We start from the raw sequence: 23,033 nt of genomic DNA on the forward strand, positions 1-23,033 counted from the left end.
CCCTTCTGTCTGCAAAACACCATTACTGGTGCCAGGCACTTCGTAAAGACCCTGGGCACAGTAGATAAGCCAAAGGGCAGCACAGAGAACTGGTAATGCATCGAGCTCGCTTTGAAATGCAGATACCTTCTGCACTCTTGCCTTATAGGAATATGCAGGTAAGCTTCTTTTAAGTCCAAAGTCAACATCCAAGCGTTCTTGCCCAACATAGGCAGCAGCTGCTGCAGAGTGAGCATCTTGAATTTTGGTATATCTAGGAAGGTGTTTAGTACAGAAAAGGTCCAGGATTGGTCTCCACGAATTTTCCTTCCTGGGAACCAGGAAAAGTCTGGAATAAAAACCTTGCCCTATTTCTAAATTTGGTACCAATTCTATGGCCCTCATAGCCAGGAGGGACTGAACCTGCTGTTGCGCCTCTGCCCACTGATGATTTGGCAGATCTGGCCAGCCGTTCGGTTTTGGCAAGGTGTGGAAATTAAATCTGTAACCTCTTGAGACTGTCCAGAACCCATTTGTCCCGGGTTATGTGGCTCCAATTTTGATAAAAAAGAGAAATCCTGGGATTAAATCCAAAAACAAACAGGAACAGGCCAACCAGCATCAATGAACTGCAAAGGGCACCGCGTGGCAAGAAAGACTGGGGAAATTGCATCAGCTGAGGTCTTTATACCTTCTGGCGCATTGATGTCAGGATAAAAGTGACCTCAGCTGACACCCGACCCAGACTTTGGGACTCTGGCCGATCGGGGGCTGCTGCTGGCAGGAAGAACCCTACAGTCATGACTGCAACAGTGAACCACAAAGGACATATTATGTTACTGAACTATGTTCATCATTCTCACTGCTGCAGTGGCCTTTGGTTAATTTGATTGATTACCAAAGCTAATCTAACCTGGGAGGAGGAAGGATGTGAATCCAGAAGGCCCCAGAGAATGGTCCTTTCAAAAGCAGAAAACAGTTCTGGACCTGGAAAAGGAATCCATTTTGTAATAATTTGTAAAAGTGTGTACAGAGGATCATGTAGTTGCCACTCGAAAGCTTTTAAACTTCACCCCTTTCCAATATGATATCAAAGAAAACAAGGCTCTATTAGAATGTTCTTTAATTCTGCCTGGAAATGTTTTACCATACAAGAAAAGTTATAGTAAGGGGCAATCAACTGGAATTGTTTGAAATGACACAGGCTGTCCCATTCCAGTTCCATACTATGATTTCTGCAGCTGTATAGCTTTCATAAAGGAGTTAGTACTGACAAGGTAATACCCGAACTGCAAAGGCATTACCAGAGTATATAGAATCTACACTCCTTGTCATTGAAAGAAATGAAAGAGAGAGAGAGAGAGAGAGAGCTGGCTGGATTCAAGCTACACTCTGAAAGTAGTAAGAGCATATATTGGGAATCTTTTTGTTTTGTTTGTTTGTTTTCTAGAGATAACCCTATAAGCATGGAAAAGCAAAAGGGTTAACCCACCATGAAGATTTACAAATCAGATACTCTCTTGCAGATGTCAGAGAAATAAACCTGTTAGCCTATCAAAAAGCTAAACCCAAAACAGCCAGAATAGTTGATTCAAATATACACAGAAATAACTTCCCAAGCAAAAAGCAAAGATTACAGTAAGCTCATCATCATCATCATCATCATCATCGAGTTCCTTTTCCTGATTTTCTACACGGGGTTGGGTGTCATGGTAACTGTCACCATCACTCTACTCAATGCCACTCTCATACTTTCTTCAACACTCATGCCTGACCGTCGCAGATCTTCTCTCACACACAGTCCCTCCACCTCTGTGCTGGACATCCCTGCTTCCTCTTACCTTCTTCCTGTTTGTTCCAGCTCTTCTTTGCTAGTTTGTCTTCTGCTTTTCTGCACATCTGCTTGAACTACCGTAATCTGCTCTCCCTGACCTTTTCTGCAACTGGAGCTACTTTGACTTCTGCTCTGATATCCTCATTTCTTTGTCTATCCCACAGTGCACATCCTAAAACCCATCTCAGGCACTTCATTTCCATCACCTCTAGCTTCCTCATCTGCTATGCATTTACTGCCCGGGGTTCTGTACCATTCAGTAGTACTGGTCACACCACTGCTTTATACCTCTTACTTTTTAGCTTTTTTCTTTTGTCATACACTACCCCTGCTTTCTGAGCCAGGTGACCACAGCCCCTCTGATTCTACCCTTGATCTCCTCATTCAGACTTCTCTATTCCTCAGCCATCCTCCCAGATACTTGAAGCTGTTAACCTGTTCCACTACCTTCCTTTCTATCACAATTCTCAGCTTCTTCTAATTTCCCTCATTTGCTGCCATTACAACTGTCTTATCTGTACTCACTTTCATCTCATGTGCTTCTGTTTGCATTCCAGTTCCTTGTCCTTTGCTGAAGTTCTTGCTCAGAGTCTACCTGTAACACCACATCATCTGCATACAGCGACTTTGTTGATCTTCCCCCTCTGACATGTTTGCTGATGTAGTCCATCACCAGTATGAACAGCAGTGGGCTCAGAACCCCGGTGCACACCCACTCCCACTTGGTTCCCTCCTGTGAGACTGAACACTGTGCTTGAGTCACCGTGTCCTTGTACATAGCCTGCACTACTTCTACCAGTGCTTCTGTGACTTTGGACCACTGCAAGACTGCCCAGATCAGCTTTCATGGGACCTAGTCATATGTTTTCTCCAAGTCAGGGAATCCCAGTTGGATTCTTTCCTCATCTCTAACTTCTTCTCAGCTGTTTGTCTCACTGCAAACATTTGGTCAGTTGTGCTGTATCCTGATCTGAATCTGAAATTCTCATCTCCCATCTTTCTTTCCACTACTACTCTGTGAACTCATTTGTCAAGTACCCTCTCCAGAACTTTCATGCAGTGTGATAGGTGTTGGATACCTAAGTACTGCCCACAGCTGTGAATGACACCTTTGTTCTTGAACACTGGCACAAATATGCTTATTTCTATATAGATTCTAGATCTATATCTAGAATACACCTTTCTCTCCATACTGCTGAGCAGGAGCGGTCTTAGCTCAACTGGTGCCCTAGGCAAAAGGGCTCCACGGCTGCTGAGTACCCTCTGGAGCCATTTCTCCCCTGTCTCACCCACCATCTTGATCATACCTGCTGTGACCTAATCTGAGCCTGGCTCCATGGCTGCTGAGTACCCTCTGGAGCCATTTCTCCCCTGTCTCACCCACCATCTTGATCATACCTGCTGTGACCTCATCTGAGCCCAGCTCCATGGCTGCTGAGTACCCTGTGGAGCCATTTCTCCCCTGTCTCACCCACCATCTTGATCATACCTGCTGTGACCTCATCTGAGCCCGGCTCCATGGCTACTGAGTGCCCTCTGGAGCCATTTCTCCCCTGTCTCACCCACCATCTTGATCATACCTGCTGTGACCTCATCTGAGCCTGCTGTGACCTCATCTGAGCCTGCTGCTTTCTCTGACTTCATCTTCCTTAGTTCTTTTCTTATTCCTTCTGTGGTGGGCTTCTTCTCTTTTTTCATCGTAGGCTATGTCTGGGCTAGTAAGGCTTCTGTGAGGTTTTCTTCATTCAGAAGCTGCTGTAAGTACTCCTTCCATCTGCTTTTGATGTGCTGTGGTCAGAGTAGGCCAGATCCTCAACCTACTTATCACTGGCAATACCAATGTCCATTTGGCAACATTAGTCAACATGACTGAATCACCTAAAGCCATATTTCACACCATCAAGTGGCTAGCCCTGCTATGGCGCGGTATGTGATCTGTATTCTCCTATCCTGAGGATATTGCACACCACTGTAGCTGTCAAAAGAACTCTTTCCCCATAGGGCACCTTCTAGAGATTGTGCTGTTGCCACAATTCCATTCCTGGGTGAGTTTGACATGGAAACAGTCAACATGTTTTTGACAGGTGGGAAGAACCTCACAGAGACACAGGGAGAACATGTAAACTCCACAGAGACATTGGCCGAATGTCAGGATCAAACCTTGTAACTTGTGCATGCCAGGTAAAGACCTTAACCAATTAACTGTTACCTGAATAACATGTGAGCTTATGTATCAATGGAAAAACCTCTTTGTTGAGTCACTTGAATTAAGTCTGAAAGGAACAGCAGGATTCACAGGTAGATATCCTGAATTAACTGATAAATACACCTTGCCACAGGAGTCAACAGGCTACAGGGTGGCAACTTACACTAATGTTTGAGAACCAGTGGTAATAATCTTGAAGAAGGCCTTGGTTATAACTGAGACATCAACTAGAAAAAAATATTTTTATTTCTTTACTAGGAAAGTCCAATTTGGAACAAAGCCAATTTTCAGTGGGGGCCCAGGGAGAAATGCTCTAGATGCGTGTCTTTGTAATGTGGGAGGAAACCAGAGTACCCAGAGAAAACCTACCCGAACACAGGGAGGACATGCAGACTGCACACAGAAGGCACTCCAGCTGAGAATCGAACTGGAGAATATCTTGCTGTGAGGTGACAACACTACCACTGCACCATTGTGCCGTCCAACATACAACAGTTATCTTTCCGGAGGATTTCAGAACTTCAGACCCTGTCATGCAGTTCTGAAATCCTCCTTGTGGAGTTAACTGCTACCAGAATAAGTGTTTTTCAAAAAAAAAAAATTAAATTCCACCAGACCTGCAAGATCAAAAGGAGGCTTATTTAAGCCTTGTGATAAAACAACAATATCCCAAGGTGAAACAGGGTCCCTTAAAGGAGGTACCCTACAAAACGGCCTTAGAAAGCTTCAATGAGGCAATAGAAGAGTGATCTTCCTTCATGTGAAAATTAGAAAAAGCTGCTAGTTTAACCTTAAAAGTGGTGTAGCTAGCTCCTGCATGAAACAAACTTGTCAAGAAATCCAAAATCAGTGGTAACGGAGCTGCAGAAGGATCAAGCCCCTTGGAGGATACCCAAATGGAAAATCTCTTCTACTTGCTTCTATAAACTTTTTAGTAGAAGGCTTTTGAGGTGATGGCAATATATGGCACACAGAGGAGGAAAACCTGGGATGTATGGCCATCATTGGAAGTGCAGAAAATGAAAGTTATGTACTCACCACAACAACAGATCTGTGTTGTGTGTTTCTGTCCTTCCTCAAAATATAGGTCTTTGGATTCCAGAAGTTTGGCTATCTGCAAGGGTATATAGGTAGCATCCTATGACTTCATTCATTTGGACAGGTGTCAGTTTGGATTTTTCCAGGTTGACTGTGATCCCTAGGAGAGGCCATAACTGAAGCAAGAAGTATATCCCCTCACGATAGCTGTTATTCAGGAACACCCAGAACCCTTGCAGTCTGAGATGTGCTGCAACCACTGCAATGCATTTGGTGAACAGTTCTGGGACTGTGGTGAGACCAAAAGGCATTGCCCTGAACTAAAATGACTGGCTCCCAGCTAAAATCAAAGGAAACCTCTGGAATGCCTAGTTATCTTTTATGTGATAGTAAACATCCTGCAGGTCTGCTGAGCACATCCAGTCATCCTTCATTAGAAGAGATAAAATTACCTGAACCATAACCATCCAAATATTTGTCTGTTTTACAAACTGGTTTAGGTAGCTGAGATCCAGATTGGGCCTGGGGTCCATATTTTTCTTTAAAACTAAAAAGAACCTTGAGTTGTCTCTCTACTCTTGCTGGTCAGGTGGGACCTCCTGGATAACTCATTTGTCTAGCAACTTTGCAATTTCCTGAGCTGCTGCCTTCCTCTGAGTGGGACAGAACATCAGGAAGCTTTCTCTGTGACTTCTGCAGCTGGAAACTGAAGGGAATGACATAACATTTGAATACTATTCTCTGAATCCATGAATCACGAATGATGGCTAACCAGGCACGAGGGTGCAGAGGCAAGTACCCCCAACTGCCTCCAGAGTGCGGCAATCAAGCAACCTTTCAGGAGCACTGGAAGGGTTTGTCGGCCAAAGGGCTTTTAAACCCTTGGTTCTATAGACCAGCTCTGCCCCAAGGGTGACATTATTGTTTTTACACCCTCTGTCCCGGGGGTCTATCTCCAGAAGTGTCATGTGAAAACACTGAGACTTTTGGAACCATAGCCTCTTACCACCCTTTTGGCTCTGGGAGAAAGTCCTTTGGTAGGTGGAGAAGTGGATGCTGATGGCAGACAGGGTTTGCTATCTTGTTCACTTCCAGTAGGTGTATCCTTAACTTTGAGACCAAAGAAGTTGGTCCTGTCAAAAGGGGTATTCAAAAAAGGGCTGTCTCTTATGTTGGATAAAAAGTGATGGAGGCATTTCAAATGAATCATAGCGCTGCCAGCTGAGAATCCACTGTTTTGTGGGACTCTGCAGTCATGGCTTCGGATAGAGATTTGGACAGTTTCCTTGTCAAGTCCCTCTAAAATTTCATCAGACTTGTTTGTTAAATATTTCAGCCTCAGTAATGCAAATATCACTGAAATGTAAGTCCACTTTCTGAATCTGTCCAAAGTCCAAAACTCCCTGCTCAGGGGATGGATAGTAAAGATTTCCTCCCAAAGAACTTTCTTAGAGGCTGCCACCAGCAAGATGCTATCCACTGCAGATCCCTTGTTCCAATGGGGTCTGTTCTGTGAGGAAACCAAAGTTTTGTCAGGCTTATAGTGAGGTATGGACTCCGCTATGTCTGTCTTCTTCCATCCCTACTGCAACACAAGGTCAATAACTTCATCAGCCAGGGAGACCACCTACGAAGTGGATGGACCAGCAACAAAGGTCTCAAGAAATTCAGATTACTTTTGTTAGGGGATATTGGTGGACCATCTCCCCTTTACTAAAGTAATTCCAGGATGTTCCCAAAGGAGACATCTTCTAGGGGTATCTTGGGAATCCCACCCCTTTGTTGAAATCAGTATTTTCAGTGAGAGACTCTTGGGGGGAGTCCAAATGCCTCCTTTCTCATGTATACTTCCTGTGCTCTTCAACACCAGAAGAATATGAGAAAGACTTGGAAGCTGAAGGAGAAATTGCCTCATGTCTTGTTGAGGCTTAATGAAGCTGGCTGTCCCTGAGGAAAAGGATGATGAAGGGAGACACTGCAGACACTAGAGGGGATTGGGATGGATCTGAGCACTGATTGCTTTACTTCTGCTCTGGACAGTTACAAAACCATTTTGAACACCTTGAAAGCCAGAGTCAAAGTCAGTCCTGAAGGAGTTCTCATAGGATCTGACAATCCCAACAAGAGATCTCCTTGAGACTCAACCCACAGTGGCTCCAAAGGTGACACCAGGGCTGAGCTGTCTACTGCCTATGCACCAAGGAGAAGGGATGGATCCAAGAGTCTCAGAGTCAATCCCAATCCCTGTGTGCCAACACCAATCCTGGACTTCTCAAGATCTGACTCTATAGGAATCAAACAGGTAAGGGACACTGCCGGAGTCAAAGATGACCAGACTACAGGTTTTGACAACTTCATCTAATTTCCAAAACCACCGTATCTGAAATTTGGATCAGGGAAGGAGAGACCAGATGAGGGATGGCAGGGGCTGATCCTGGCATTTCTGGAATGGAAGGGGTGGGGTGGATGCCCATCTGAATTTTGGTCCTCAGGAACTTCTGTATAATCCTGTCCACATCTGCTTCAGACAAGCTCCTTGATGAAGTATCATCCAAAAAAGTTTCCCAGTTTTAACAAATAAATGTTAGTTTTAGTATCAAATGAATAAAACAGCCTAAAACAGTATTAGACAATAAATAAATCATAAACTGATAAAAAATTAATGCCAGAAATGTTTAAAATACAAAATGACACCAATGTGAAGTCAGTTTCTGCAGGTGTTACTATTTTAAAGACTGCACTGAAGAAAATGAAACTGGTTGAGCCATTCTGGCATTTTTGGGTGATATTGGTGAATGCTGGCATTTTGTATTATTGTTTTACTGGTCAAGGTTTTATGGAGTTTGTTTGTATTCTGCATTCACCATCATGTCACAAGAGTTTTACAGTGGACAGACACTTAGCAACAACAATGACAACACTGGTGATATTTGCAACACCAGGGTTGATTTGACTCCGCTAATTCAGTTAATGGCTCAAGTGACCAACAAAATGGAAATCCTTTGTGAAGCTTCTTTCAAGAATTGTGTATGTTCTTAAGAAATGAATATGGAAATATGGAAATGGACTATCAAATTCAGAAAGGAGAAGGGTTGACACAGTGCTTCCATGCAGCTATGCTCAGGTATTGAGTATGGCAGATCTCGGATTACCCATATGTCCGAACACTGGGACAAATAAGGTGAGGGCTGAATGTCTTTTTTATTGATTTCAACAGGGATTTTTTTTAAGTTGTTTTAACAGTGCACTTATTAATAACACCAGTAATTCTCTTAAGACAACAATCTTCAAATTTGAAAAACTATTAAATACAGGGGACTTCAAATGGACGATGCTTTTTTCAAAGACTGTATCTTTAAGAAGTAAGCGCCTAAGAGGCTCCACATATTTACATTTCTGAATGGATTAATTGAAAGATTTTTACTAGACAGTTAATTGTTGGAACATTTGACAATGTGGGTTTTGATCTTATGTGACTTCTAATTAAGGACAACAACAATAACTTGGAGAAATTAGAAGACGAAATACGAACTCTACATGCTGAAATAGTTGAAGATTTATTATTTGACCATTACAGTGATTTATATGAGAAGGTGCTTCACAATGCTGATCAACATTGTAGCCTTATTAAAAAGAAGTAAAGGAAACTAATTGAAACATGAGGAATTGGAGTATAAAGAAAACAGAGCATATCCCACCCCAGGAAGTACGTGCAAGTAAGTCTATTAAACAGCATTTGGTTACTTCTGAGGTCATTTTAGACATTGAACAAACAGACAATATTTTGGACAATGATGCTTTTTTTAGCAGAGGAACAACCATTGAGGTGGTCATCGAGGATAATGAAGAAGAGAAATCGACAACACCAATGTTGGACTTTACCCAAGTCTGAATTTCCTATAGAGAACAACACCAACTGGAATTCCCCACCTGGTTTGAAAGGGAGGTGGATTACTAAAAAATAGTCTGTCACTTTAAGAAAATAGTTACTTGGTTGAACTAGATTATTTAAAGACAGGAAATTATGTGCCATATGATTTTGATGAAGTTACTTGAAACATTTGGAATGAAAGTGCTTAACTTTTTTATCCTGTTTAATATAAAATAAATGCCTTTTAAATTTTAAAAGCTGATTGGACCATTCTGGTGTTTTGGGTGACATTAGTAAATGCTGGGCATTTTGTATTGGTATATAACTGTACAATGTTCATCATTCGATCTGATTGCCAAAACTCAATCAAAAGGGGTAAAAGAAATAGTACAAGAGTCCAAAAGTCCCTGTAGAACAGATCTAGGAAAGCCTGCTCCAGCTCTGGAATAACAGTCAACTGCATAGTATTTAGTGAAAGTGTACAAAAGCTCCCAAGTTGCAACCACTAGAATAAATCTACTGTCCGCCCTTTTCCAAAAAGCTCCAAAAGAAGACACAGCTCAAGAGGAGTGTTCCGTAACATTCTGTTGGGACGGGGGAGTCCATGGTGGGAATAGTAAAAGTAAATAGTTTGAGATAATCACCATAGTTTGCTTGCAAATTGTTTGGACTTTTTAAACATCAAAGGAAATAAAAAGCAGGTCAGACAGTCTGAAATCTTTTGTCTTATCCCGGTAGTATCTGAGTTGTCCATGGGCAGCCAAAGGATGTGGATTTGTTCTGCTCTGTTCTTAGGCAAGGAAAAAAAACAGGTAGATTAATAAGCTGATTTAAAATAAACTCAGAAACTACTTTGGGCATAAATGAAGGGTTAATTCTAAAAGTCGCTCTATCTTTATGAAAGACCAAAAGGGGGTGAAGACCTGCAGCTTAGATAATCATATAGCCAAAGTTAGACCAATAAGTGAGGCTGTCATACAAGTGACGAGCTTTAGAGGAGAGCTAGCTGCTGTTTTAAATTAAGGGCTAGGTAATCTGAGATGTAAACCCCTTCTGTGAACTGCTTAACATCAAACCTAGAAGAAGGGGGTGGATTTAATGTTAGGCAAGCAGAAGTGGCCAAGAGATGTATTTTGACAGAAGAATAAGACAGACCAGATTTGAGCAATTCACACAGGCAGTGGAGTGCCACTGGAACCCCTGGCCAGGTTTAGTCCTAGTCTCTGCTATAGCAATAGCTAGAAATTCTTGTCCATTTAGCCAAATATGATTTTCTAGCTGCAGGTTTTCTAGCACTCTTTAACACCTGTTGCAAGTCCTCCGCAAAGAGGTGCCTAAGTGGAATAAAAAATAAACTATCATCCAAACTGTCAAATGTAGGTTTGGAATATTAGGATGGATGAGAGATGCCTTGTCCTGTGTGAATGGGTCCAGTCTTTGAAAAAAGGTTTGGTAATTGTCCCTGGCCAGGTGCAAGAGAAGACAGAACCAATTTTGTGTGGGCCAAAATGGAGCTACTACTACTACTATCTTTAGGACAGCCCTTCTTTATCTTCAGTAAAACTCTGGTAATCAGAGGAAAGAAGGGGAAGGTGTAGATGAATATTCCTATCCACAGCAAAGGAAAAGCATCTGCCTTCTAGGCCAGTTTGCAAAGGCATCCTGGTGTAGAAGTTTTGTAACTGTGTGCTGTGAATAGACAGCTGGACACATTTCAGGAATATTTCTGGGTGTAACATCCATTTGTGGGGGGTCCGTCCTGGATCTTCTCAGGGAGTTTGCAACAGTTTTCTACTATGACTGAATTTAAGTTGCCAAACAGGAGAGAGTGTGCTGAGTTGCCATCTCCCAGGCAGTCATGGCTAGTCTGCCCAATAGACAAGACCTGGTTCTGCCCTGTTTTTCTGTTGCTACCAACTGTGTTCCACAGTTGATTTGTGTCTTTTACCGTTTTTATCAAGGCCTTCATTTGTTTCAGGTTGGTGTGTTTTGTCCTGAAGTGGGGATCCCAAGTCCCCTAAGTCCCCTGAATTTTTATCCTTTTGGAAACCACTCCCCTTGCAAGGTATGTGGCATCTGTAGTGATGGACTGACTTGGAATGGGGGGAGAAAGTGTGTGAAAGAGGGAGACCTGGATGTAATTGAGTAACTGAATTTGATTTGCCCACCACAGAAATTCCTTTCAGATGAAGTTCAGAACTGAAACAGGAAAGGACAGAGGATGCAATTGTTGACTCAGAAGCAGATCTGAGGAACCACTAAGTCTTCCTCGTGTAAACTCTGGCTAAAAGGACCATGAGTAGTATATCGAGCAAACAAATCTCCATGTACAGCAAAGAATTACGACTGGATCTCTGATTGTAACCCTAAATTATGTGCTCTCAACATGGATGCCAAGACTCATCTCTCAAGCTTCGCTCTCAAGGTGAATTTCTTGATACCCTTGTCAAGAACACATGAAAATGTTATTATTATGATCAGAAACTGTATCATAATCCCCTATATCACACTTAATTCTTGCCCTTTTTCCCTCCCAGATAAATTCCTTCAACTCTTTATTAATTACTATCCACATCTTCTCCTTTGGTTGATAAAAAATGACCTGTATATAAAATGAAAGGGATTAAAAACATTTCACTGATTGTATCTTACTATCCATATCCCTAAACAAGACCTTCCAGTGTCACAATTTTTGTATTATCATTTGTTTAGTGTCCTTCCACATATCCTTAGCTGCTATAACATAAGTCCTTTTAATCTATACACCTAAATACGTCATCTTATCATGGCCCCATAAATATGGGTATTGCTGAGCCAAGTCATGTCTGGGTACATAATTTACAGCTGTAGATTTTGGTTTATCTTTATTAATTTTATATCCCGAAAAGATTTAAAATTGTCTCAAAATGTTCCACAACACTGAGATGTCCTTTTCTGGATTCATCAAGTACAAAATGTGACCAGAGCCACTGGCGAGGGCAAATCTGTGAACACAGCATACCTTGACTTGGCAAAGGCTTTCCACACAATCCCGCAGTCAGGCATTATCGATAAACTTAGCAAACTGAATGTAAACCCCTTTGTTGTAAGATGGGTTGCCAACTGGTTCACAAACCAGACACACTCTATCAAAGTGGGTGACTCCACATGAACCAACAGACCTGTCACCAATGGGGTGACACAGGAGTCAGTGCTGGGCCCCCTACTGTTTGGTATATACTTCTCAGAAGTTCAGGTCAAAACTAAGGGGTTGTGGCTGATCAAGATTGCGGACGACTGCAAACTAGATGCAATTATTGAATTCCCAAATGATGTCTTTATACTCTATGAGGGTCTTACACAGACCAACGACTGGTGTCTTAGTCACGGTCTCATACTGAATGCAAAGAAATGCATCATCATTCCCATTGGCATAAACAATAGCCCTTCACACTATCAAATCAACAACAATACCCTAAGTACCCATGAAGTGGTAAGGAATCTGGAATCACAAGTTGACTGCGACCTTAAATTTGGCCACCATGTATCTACTGTAGTAAGGAAGGCTTTCTACATGGCAAACTTGATTAGTAAAGGCATTGCCTCGAGAGCAAAGGAGGTTATAACTCCTCTACACTCGGCACTAATCTGGCCCATAGCTGAGTATAACCCCCTGTTTGGCATGTACCATACAAAGCACCTGCAGCAATTGGAGAGACCTCAGAGGTTTCTAACAAAGAAGATCAAGGGACTCCAGCACATGCCACACACAGACTGATGAAAGTCCTTGTCACTTTGCTCTGTATCATATCAACTTCAGAATTTCTATGGTACTACATTGGGATGAAACAGCTAGGTTTGAAATGACATCTGGTTTGATAGCCTAGTAATCTCTTATGATCCTATGATCCTATGATCATCTTCAAAGTAAAGCCGAATTGTCTTGACTACCATCCCAGTTATATCCTTGATTTTCTCAGTCTCTTCTTTTCTTTACCATTGGTTATAAATGTAATGCAAATAACAAAGGGGGAAGAGGACACCTCTGCCTAGTTCCTCTGTTCAGACACAATCTGTCAGAGAGGAACCCTCCTTCTTTAATTACCAGTCCTTCATATATCCTTCTTTTCTTCTTCTTTCGGCTTTTTCCTGGTTAGGGGTCGCCACAATGGATCACCTGTCTGCTCATAATTGGCAGTGGAGTTTTACGGTGTCGAGTTGCCAGCCCGGTTCCCGACCTTCCACAGAAGGCACACACACATGCACACACTCACACCTAGGGCCAATTTAGAGTGTTCAATCCACCTACATCATGTCTTTAGGATGGGAGGAAACCGGAGCACCCAGAGGAAACCCACACGACCACAGGGTGGACATGCAGACTCTGCACAGAAGGCACCCCAGCCGAGAATCGAACCACAGAACCTCTCGCTGTGAGGTGGTAACACTAACCGCTGCACCACCGTGGCCACCCCCTTCATATATCCTTCTAATTAACCTTATTATTTTATAATGGAATGCAAGTTCTTCCTTTGCTCTACTTATAAAATTCCATAAGTAATGAGGCTGGTTTGCCATTAAAGGAGGGTTTAGGACACTTAGAACCCTGTTGACAGTTGTCCTGAAATTTCATTTTGTTGGATCTTTTACCCTGTTGAGATGGTTTCTGTTCCCTACAAACAAATGGACCAGCCTTGGATGGGTAGTTTCTCAGTTCTACTTTAAAACATTGAAAACTCATAACATCTAATTTCAAACAGGGAGACCATAAGACCATAAGATTAAAAATTCAAAACATCTAAAACTCATAACACCGAATTTTACAACATCAAAAATGTATAAAATTGAGTAGTGTATTATGCCACTCTGTATATGTTTTTAGGCCATACAGGTAAGTGATTTAGACATTATGTGCACATTCTTTATGGTGTTCATTATACAGTGGGGTTAATTAACTTTTTCCCACTGTAGTGTGATCTTGGAGTTGGTATATTTAATTTATGGGGGGTGTGGAGGGCAGAACCCCCCACTTTCGGGGTGCAGGGAAGCCTGCCTCCTTCAGAAATGTAGTACAAAGTGTGTTTGTTCATTTGGTGTTGTTATAGGTGGAGGGGGTGTTATTTACATTTGCTTTGTAGTTTTCAATGTTGTGAAATTCAATGTTATGAGTTTTAGATGTTTTGAATTTTCAGTCTTATGGTCTCGCTGTTTTGAAATTAGATGTTATGAGATTTCGATCTTATGAAGTAGAACCAGTTTCTCTGATACTTAGTTGTAGGAGAAAGAAAGATTTACTTAAGATCTTGTATTGCCTTACCTTACTCCTGCAAGATTTTGAAAAGATCCATAGTTACAGGACTAAAAAGATGTTTCCATCTATAGGGGAAGTTTAGCTTTGACATCTTTAGGTAAAGGCTGAAGTCTAAGACATGAAAATCTGTAAAGAACAGACCCAGTAGCAGCTGCTCAAATACAAACCTCAGCATTATCATAGCTGCACAACACCTCGCAGCTTAAGAAGCAAAGTTAAGAAGGGATAATGCAATCGATTTAGTATCTGGGTCCTTTAAATATGAGAGAACATTGCCTAAGTTACTCAGAATAAACAGAAGGTAGCTGATCATATTTTTTGGTACCTGATAGATACAATCTAAGGAAATAACAGATTGATCTAATGATGTTTGTCTTTTTGGCTTTTCCTGGTTAGGAGTCGCCACAGCGGAACTCCGGTCTGCTAATGATTGGCAGTAGACTTTTTTTTTATGGTGCCGAGTTGCCAGCCCAACGCCCAACCTTCAGCGAAGGCACACCCATTCACGCATGTCTTTCGAATGCCATTCGACCGCGGGGAGGACATGCAGACCCCACACAGAAGGCACTCCAGATGAGAATCGAACAGGAGAACCTCTTGCTGTGAAGCAACAATGCTACCGCTGCACCACCGCGGCTATTAACAAATTGATCTAATAAAAACATTCTTATAAAATAAGACTTGATCTAATAAAACATTCTTATAAAATAAGATTTCTGAGTCTGGCACCTTGTAGAGTTTATCTGGTTTCTTTGTGACAGGAGTCTAAGACTCCAGATTAAAAAAAGCAGTGGAGAAAGTATCTAGGGAAGCTTCTAAAACAGGAGGGATAGTAGAGGGTTTAGTCACTCCCATTTCCTAAAGAGCATAGTATCTCTTCTGGCTGACAGATAAGTTAGAACCCTCCCACTGAAAATGCCGATTCATTCTAAGACTAGTGTCTCTAAAACAGAGCTCCTCCAAAGGGGAGTCAGGAGATGAGGTTCCACATCATCAGGAGGATAAGCTACTAGTGAATGCATTTGGGAAGAAAAGGCTGAGGAATCATCTTCATCAGATTCAGAATCCTCTTCCTTTGCAGATTCCTCACTTGGTCTTTTGAAAGGAGAAGAAGAAGAAAAACTAGAAGAAGAAAGAGGGGTAGCAGCAGGAAAGAATGAGGGAGTCTTTAAGGACATGATAACTGAGAAATCCCTGAGTAAAATCCTGCCATTCTTTCTGAGAATCCTTAGAAGTCTGAGGGGAAACAGTATGTTTTGTCTTCTGCTTCTTATTAACTACAACTTCTGCATGAGCAAAATGAGGTGACTGCAAGGCCTGACATACTGCAGTCAAAACGTCATGGACTTGCCTTCTCATTTCTATGTCCTTTTAGGCTTTTATATTTTGTTGCACCGACCCTTTATTGTAATTTTAAAACTCCCCCTCCACTGATTATCATCTACACTATTACAAGGAAAGAACAATAATCCCTCCCAGAAGTCATTGAGTCTCCCACCACTAGTTAAATAATGGAGCCCACAATAATGAAGCCAAACTGACATTAACTTTTATTAAAACTTTGAGAGAGAGTTCTCTCTTCTTGTATCTTGCAAAGAAAGCTTCATTTCTGGAGCATATCTACTGTAAAAGGTAGATGATGGTAGGACCATGTACTTCATCAGAAATGCCATCTGTGCTTTTTCTCCAGTGAAAGAGAGAAACACACACTACCAAAAAACAAATGCACTACTTTGTGGACTTCTTTACTACTAAGTAATTAATTGTTTTAACACCTAAAAGTCTCCTATATTTTTATTTCATCCTTCCTTTTTGTTAAGATCTTGCCCTTTCCAAGAAGTCCAAAAGCAAACACAATGTTTTATTAATCAATCCCTGATGCAGTACAGGTTATGCTAATATAATTTTTATTAATGTCTTCTATTTTTTAAGTCTTTCAAGCTTTTTACTTTTTTGCACCAAGAGCTTTTATTGTAATTCTAAAACTCTTCCTCCAGTAAGTACGGACTGCACTTTTAAAAGAAAATTACAATAATCCCTCCCGGAAACTGCCGAGGTTCCCACCACTAGCTAAATAATTGGGCCCACAAAAATGAAGCCAAACTGATGCTAACTTTTATTTAAGCTTTGAGAGACTGTAGTCACCAAGGGAAACTCCATACCCAGAGCAGACCTACGGTAAAAGACAGATGATGTTAAAACCACATACTCAGGAAAAAACATCTTTTCTTTCCTTCCATTGAAAGGTAGGAACACTTGCTACCAAAAACGAATGTACTGTATTCTGGACTTTAGAACCCCTTGAAGCCCCATAAACTTTTCAGTGTTTTTAATCTTTATGAAAGCACTTGGAAATTATATTTTGGTCCTTATTTTCCATACACTTTTAAATGAACTTGCCAAAAGCTTTTATTCAAAATGATTTTAATTCAAAACTTTAATCTTAATCTGAAACAACTATAAACTCTCTCATAAGCCACTATTGCTCTCACCGCTATCTTAATAAAGAAGCCTAAAATTATGAAACCAAACCAGAAGTGCCTCTTTGAGGGAGAGAGCCTTTTCCTTGGAGCTAACAAGGTAAGTTGTAATATCTTAGAGTAGACCTGCACTTGGCACACAGAAAAAGGTTTTGATATGTGTCCATGATAAGCCATTTTTTGTTTGTCTTTCCAGTGTAAAACAGAAACACTCACACACAGCCCTGCGCAAAGATCACATGAGCAGAGCCAATCTGGAATTTAGATGTGTTGTAATAAAATGTCTGTGACTATTCGATAAATCACTATTCACTATAGCCTAAAGATTAGTAAGGATATCGGGCACCCTCTTTTTTTCTTCTATACTAATTAACATCCTTAGCATGATGAATAAACCAAAGAACTAATAATGTCCTTATCAGGATGAAGTCACTCTACTGAGCTCCAGATTAGGAGGACATATTGTATTAAAACATCCTTTTCAGGATGAGGATTATTTGTAATTTTTTGGGGTCTAAGAGAGTTTATTGACCACATATTTTCTTATTAGGATGGCCGATTCCAATAAGGTAAGGTAATCCAAGTACAGATGTCCTTATAGGGACGAACTATGAAAAATCAAAGGACTATTAATGTCCTTATCAGGATGAAATCACCCTACTGAGCACCAGGTGCCCTAATTAAGGACAACATAGGTTATAAAGACGTCCTCTTAAGGACAAAGTTATTTGTAATTTGGATTAGCAGCAGCTTGCTTTATCTCGGATTCAGAACTAGCCACCTTCCTAGCTCCCATTCTCTGATATAGTTTGCACTAGAATTTCTTGTCTAACAGCACTGTTATGGACCTGCATCACTATTATATTGACCCAGATCGACTGATTCCATATACACTGGGGGTCCTACTGGTTTTCATCCTACCTCATTATAATCCTTTGGGATAAAGTCATATATATTGCATTACAGGAGGGTGTTCTGGCTCTGATATGCTGGCCAGACATATGGGTATCCTTAGCAGGACATCCTATCACTAGTAATACTGTAATAGTGATCCAAGGAAGAACGTCAAAAGAGATTTCTACAGAAATAAGTATAATCTTTCTACTAAACAATGCCATAATGGAGAACTGTAAAATGACCTGGAATCTAAATACAACAGGGAGGGATTGCAAAAAGCATTTGGAAATATTTCATACTCCTGGATTATAGAATGCTTATAGACCTATAAGATCTTCTATATCAATAGATTATATTGTAATTGCTATTAAAAATGTTAGCAGTAGCCAAGGCCAAGACTTTAAACCTTTATATTTTTAGGTTAATTAATTATATCATGTAATTTGCCATGTGACTTAATCAGGCTATTTAATGAAGAGCTTTGCAATGCTGTTATATTTTACCTTGATAAAGCCCGGTAATATTCGGGTGAAAGCGCTTGGTTTACTGGCTGTTCTTAATAAAGTTTGTTAACTTATACAGATTGGACTTGGCTACTGCTAACATTTTTGGATTTACTATCTGCTGCTGGATTTTGGGTCCTGACTTGCTGGGCTGGTTTTGTTCTTGGTCTATCTACGTGTTGTTTTTTATTACTGCTATTAAAAATGTCAAACTGCTTTGCAACTGAAGCACAAAAAAGGGACATATCACTATCCAGGGTGTAATAATCTAAGGTGGAATACTTCAGGGCAGTTCTTTACCACTGTTACTAATTTGTCTTGCCCTTAGTCCAGTAAGCTGTTTTCTTAACAGTCTAGGCTATGGCTAAAATCTGACTTCAAGAATACCTTCACATCCAAAGCCATCTCATCTAATTTTGTGGGTGGTGTAAAACCCTATAGCTCATATGGCATGCAACTGAAAGTTCACCTACAGGTTGTTATAACTTTTTCAGATGATGTAAGAACGTTGTTTGGTCTTGACAAATGTACAATAGCAACCTTTATTGCAGGAAAATTGAGGCATCAAGAAAATATAAAACTTGGGGAGGAATGTGACACAAAAGTATTGGAGCAAGAGGGGATATATAAATATCTAGGAACAGACAAAGGGGCAGCAATACAGCATAAAGAAATGAGAAAGAAAGATTAATAAGGGATATTTCAGAATACTGAAAACTGCTATGACATCTAGAAAAAAGGTACTGTGCACTTCCTGCTCTAACTTACATCTACTCCCAAAAGAGTATACAAAAAGATTGCATTCTGCACAATTACATATTCCTTGGACTGAAAGAGACCTGGGTCTGCTTGAAATGCAGGTTGGTAATTCTGACACTACCTACATATTAATTGACACTATCAGCACAAAACAGTGAAAGTTCCAAACCATAAGAGAAACAAGTCTAACATGACATCTTTGCTCAGGTTAGCAGACGCCTTTAGAAAAGGAGCAGGCATAAAAATCAAACCACGTGCGCTAGCAACAGAAAGTGCAAAAAAAACAAAAGAAAGAATCACCAAGAATATGATAAAAAGGTAAGAAAAGAAGGAAAGAAAGAAAAAACTGCAAAGCTGACAATTACAGAGGGAAGTACAGAGAATTACTGGAAGAACCACATGTTGATTAAGAGTTGACACATGAGTGAATTTAAACCAAAAGATGAAAGGCTAATACTGGCAGTTTAAAAGAGCCAACTACATACAGAATGATTTAAAAACATCTATAGAACAGGTAGGAGATGAACACAGTTTCTACAGTACAGAATTAGAAACAGTCACACATCCTGTTGCAGGTTGTGATACATGTATGGCTGAAGGTTTGTATATTTAAAGACATAACAATGTGTCAATGTTGTCATAGTGGAGACTTTGTAAACATTATGGCATATAGGCAGCTGAAAGAGATTGGAAACGTGAACTAGCAAGGATTACTGAAAATAAATTAATGATCACAAGGGATGATCTAATACCAATAAGTAAGATGGCTGAAGCAAGGAAACCAGATATTATAGTTGAAAAGAAAGACGAAAGTAGTCTTGATTATCGAAATTCATACACCTAGCAACTATAGTGTCTTAAGAACAGAATGACATAAAGTAATACAATACCAAGTCATGCAAGCAGAAAATAGATCAATATGGAATAAGGACACACAAACAGAATGAGTAGTAGCAGCAACACATGGGTTAATAAAAAAAAAATTCTAAGCATATTTAAAGAAGATATCAGTACAAGTGATGCCATATCAACTTTAGAAACAGGTAATTCTGGGAATGTTTTGGGTACTGAAAAGTGCACCTTTGGTGAACATCAAAGACTGAAGCAAAACTGATTTCACAAACTTTAATTATGCCTAGTCTTACGAATGGGGTTCATTCCTGTCATGACATTAAATAAATCTAAACAATCTGGAGAACTTAAACAAATGCATATGCTTTACTCATTACACACAAAGCTAGCATCATCACTTAGAGAAGGCTCCAGGACAAACTGAGGCTACCCTTAAGGGATTATGTCTCTCAATTCCTGAGAATGCCTGCAGATTTCAGATGATGAGCAGAAGAATGGTGGTAGGGTTACAAAATACTGATCTTCTCTCATCTTGCTACTACCATGGCTCTCAGCAACACAAGCTGTTTAGAAAAAAAATGGATGGATGGATGGATAGATGGATGGATGGATGGATGGATGGATGGATGGATGGATGGATGGATGGATGGATGAATGGGCGGATGGGTGGTTGGGTGAGTGGATGGGTGGGTGGATGGCTAGATAGAAGGATGGATGGGTGGATAGGTGGCTGGTTGGATGGATGGATGGATGGATGGGTGGATGGGTGGATGGGTGGGTGGATGAGTGGGTGGATGAGTGGGTGGATTGGTTGGGTGGGTGGATGGGTGGGTGGATGGATGGATGGATGGATGGATGGATGGATGGATGGATGGATGGATGGATGGATGGATGTTTGGTTGGGTGGGCGGATAGATGGATGGGTGGATGGGTGGGTGGATGGATGGATACTATTTTTCTCTGTGGCCTAGACATGTTAAGCTACATCCTCCACCTCCAGGGCTTAATAAGCATCCCTAACATACAGCAAGCCCCTAATATGTAATGTCAGGGGAAAGAACCCCATCCTCAATCTCTAAAGCACAAACCTGTCTCATATTCCCTGCAGCATGCACTGCAAGGAGATATTGAATACACCTGTTTCAAAGTGAGAAACAAAGAAATAAATGTGCTGACATCTGACGTCATATCTGCTTATAGTTATATTGTCTTATAATAATTTATTTTAATACCTTAACAGTTGCAGCTAACAACATCCAGAAGACTTCAAATTATTTTTACTTTTTGACCACATAAACCTGCTAGACCTAAGTGCTTCATTTCAGGAACAAGCTAGGAGCACTGCACTGTCTGGTTAAGCGACTTATTTAGAGTCACACATTTTGCTGCTGCATACTAAAGACACCCAGGACCACATAATGAAGCAAATTAGCAGCAGATTCAGACTCCTTCTCAGGTTTCTTCTTTTCAGGCTTTCTTACATATATTCTGAGGTGATGCAGACACGTTACAGTAATAAGCAGTGTAGTCTGCAAGGCCACCACCCATCATGGGCTTGGTGAGCATAATACCTGCCCGAGGCTGCCCTTCTGCATCTCCTCCTCTTCACTAAGGAGAGATGAGTAGTGTAATCTGCAGGGCTACAACCCATCATGGGCTTGGTGAGCATAATACCTACCCCCAGGCTGGCCCCCTGCATCTCCTCCCCTTCACTAAAGACAGACATGCATCATTAATGAGCTGTGTAGTCTTCAAGGCTACCACCCATCATGGGCTTGGTGAGCATAATACCTACCCCCAGGCTGCCCCTCTGCATCTCCTCCCCTTCACTAAGGACAGACGTGCATCATTAATGAGCTGTGTAGTCTCACACCCATATGAAGTATGGCTGTAGGCCTAAGAGAGTATCGTTTATGGCTCCATATTGAAATGTCAGCACTAGAAATGCCAAATGGCGAAATACCAAAAAAAAAAAAAAAAAAAAAAAAAAAAAAAAGAGAGACAGAAAATCCAGGAGAAGAGTGAATCTTGAACATTGCTCTTCCCCTATAAATTTCTTTTTTGCAGGAGAGCAAGCCCATCACATCAGCACCCCCTGCACACACACACACACACACACACACACACACACACACACACACACACACACACACACACACACACATATATATATATATATATATATATATATATATATATATATATATATATACACCAACTCTGAGATTGCCACACTTTGGTGAAAAGGGAATATTCTGAGAAATGGCCATATGGCCATCTTGGACTTAGTATTTGTAATTCCGCTTTTTTTTCCATTCAGTCTCCATGTTTTGGGACTCAAGCAGGTCCTGACATTTTAAAAGGTTACCATTGTTTACTAAGATAATCTGAATGGTTGTACAAACAGCTTTACAGATCTGCTTCCTGCCAATACTTTTGTTGTTCTATGAGAAGACGTCCTTACCTATGTGACCTGGTAGTGGAGAATGAGGCCGCGGGAGCGTTGGAGACGTACTGGTCAGGATGAGACTCTTCCTGTTACTGGTTCTGCAGCTGCAGTGATACAAAAGAAACAGCACAGAATTTATATGAGCCCTTACAGTTAATTCATTATACAAATATTTTCCTATCAGTTTGTTTATAACCATGAAAGGTGACGTTTCTGCTTCTCTTGGATCATCAGTCATGGATGTAACTATCTTACCAAGAATAGCTGCCGAAATCCATTGATTTAGCTACATTTCAAAAATGGTGTCTGTGTCCATTTCCTGACTGTGTACCATTGCTTTGCATAGTGTGGTCACTGCGCACTCTTATTGTTATTTGTTTTTATACTACATTGCGACTGTGACTGATCTGTGTGTGGTACATTTTGTTTTGTGGTTCATACCTAGAAACAAGCCAAGCTCAATGTGCTCTTCTTTACTAAAAGTTGTCAAAGGTTTGCTAAGTAAATAATCAGACATTTACTACTTTCCATTTGACTGGTTGATTACCTCTTAGTGCCTAAAAATATGGTAAGATTAACTGGTAACATCCTGAAGACTCTCAGGTTCATAACCATCTCATGTGAAACTTACCCCCACATTGACCTATAACAGAATACCCACCCTGACAGATGCCTTGGCTTTCTTGTATGCATGCATGTCCCCTAAAACAGCTACTGTCTGCAAAGCCTTTGGCTATGCTACTTTTCCCTTCACTTCTGTTTCATCATTTCATACTGGCCAAACAAGAACTCAGAGCAAGATTTTAGGAAGGCACTCCCAATGGCCAGTACTGGGTGAGCTTCTTTTTTACCTGATAGTTCTCAGATGCAGTTTT

At 40.8% G+C, this 23,033-nt stretch overlaps 1 protein-coding gene across 1 annotated transcript in view; it reads right to left on the minus strand.

The window, feature by feature from the left end:
* The window catches only part of MAST1 (microtubule associated serine/threonine kinase 1), a 1,222,161-nt gene that overhangs the window by 912,371 nt on the left and 286,757 nt on the right, over positions 1-23,033 (minus strand). Inside the window, exon 2 of the mRNA XM_044084747.1 lies at positions 22,174-22,262. Within this exon, the coding sequence (XP_043940682.1) occupies positions 22,174-22,262 (89 nt within the window). The remainder of the gene's footprint in view (positions 1-22,173; positions 22,263-23,033) is intronic.

This window comes from Protopterus annectens, chromosome 9.part0, assembly GCF_019279795.1.
Source record: "Protopterus annectens isolate FY-2018-M chromosome 9.part0, PAN1.0, whole genome shotgun sequence".
Lineage (NCBI taxonomy): Eukaryota > Metazoa > Chordata > Ceratodontiformes > Protopteridae > Protopterus > Protopterus annectens.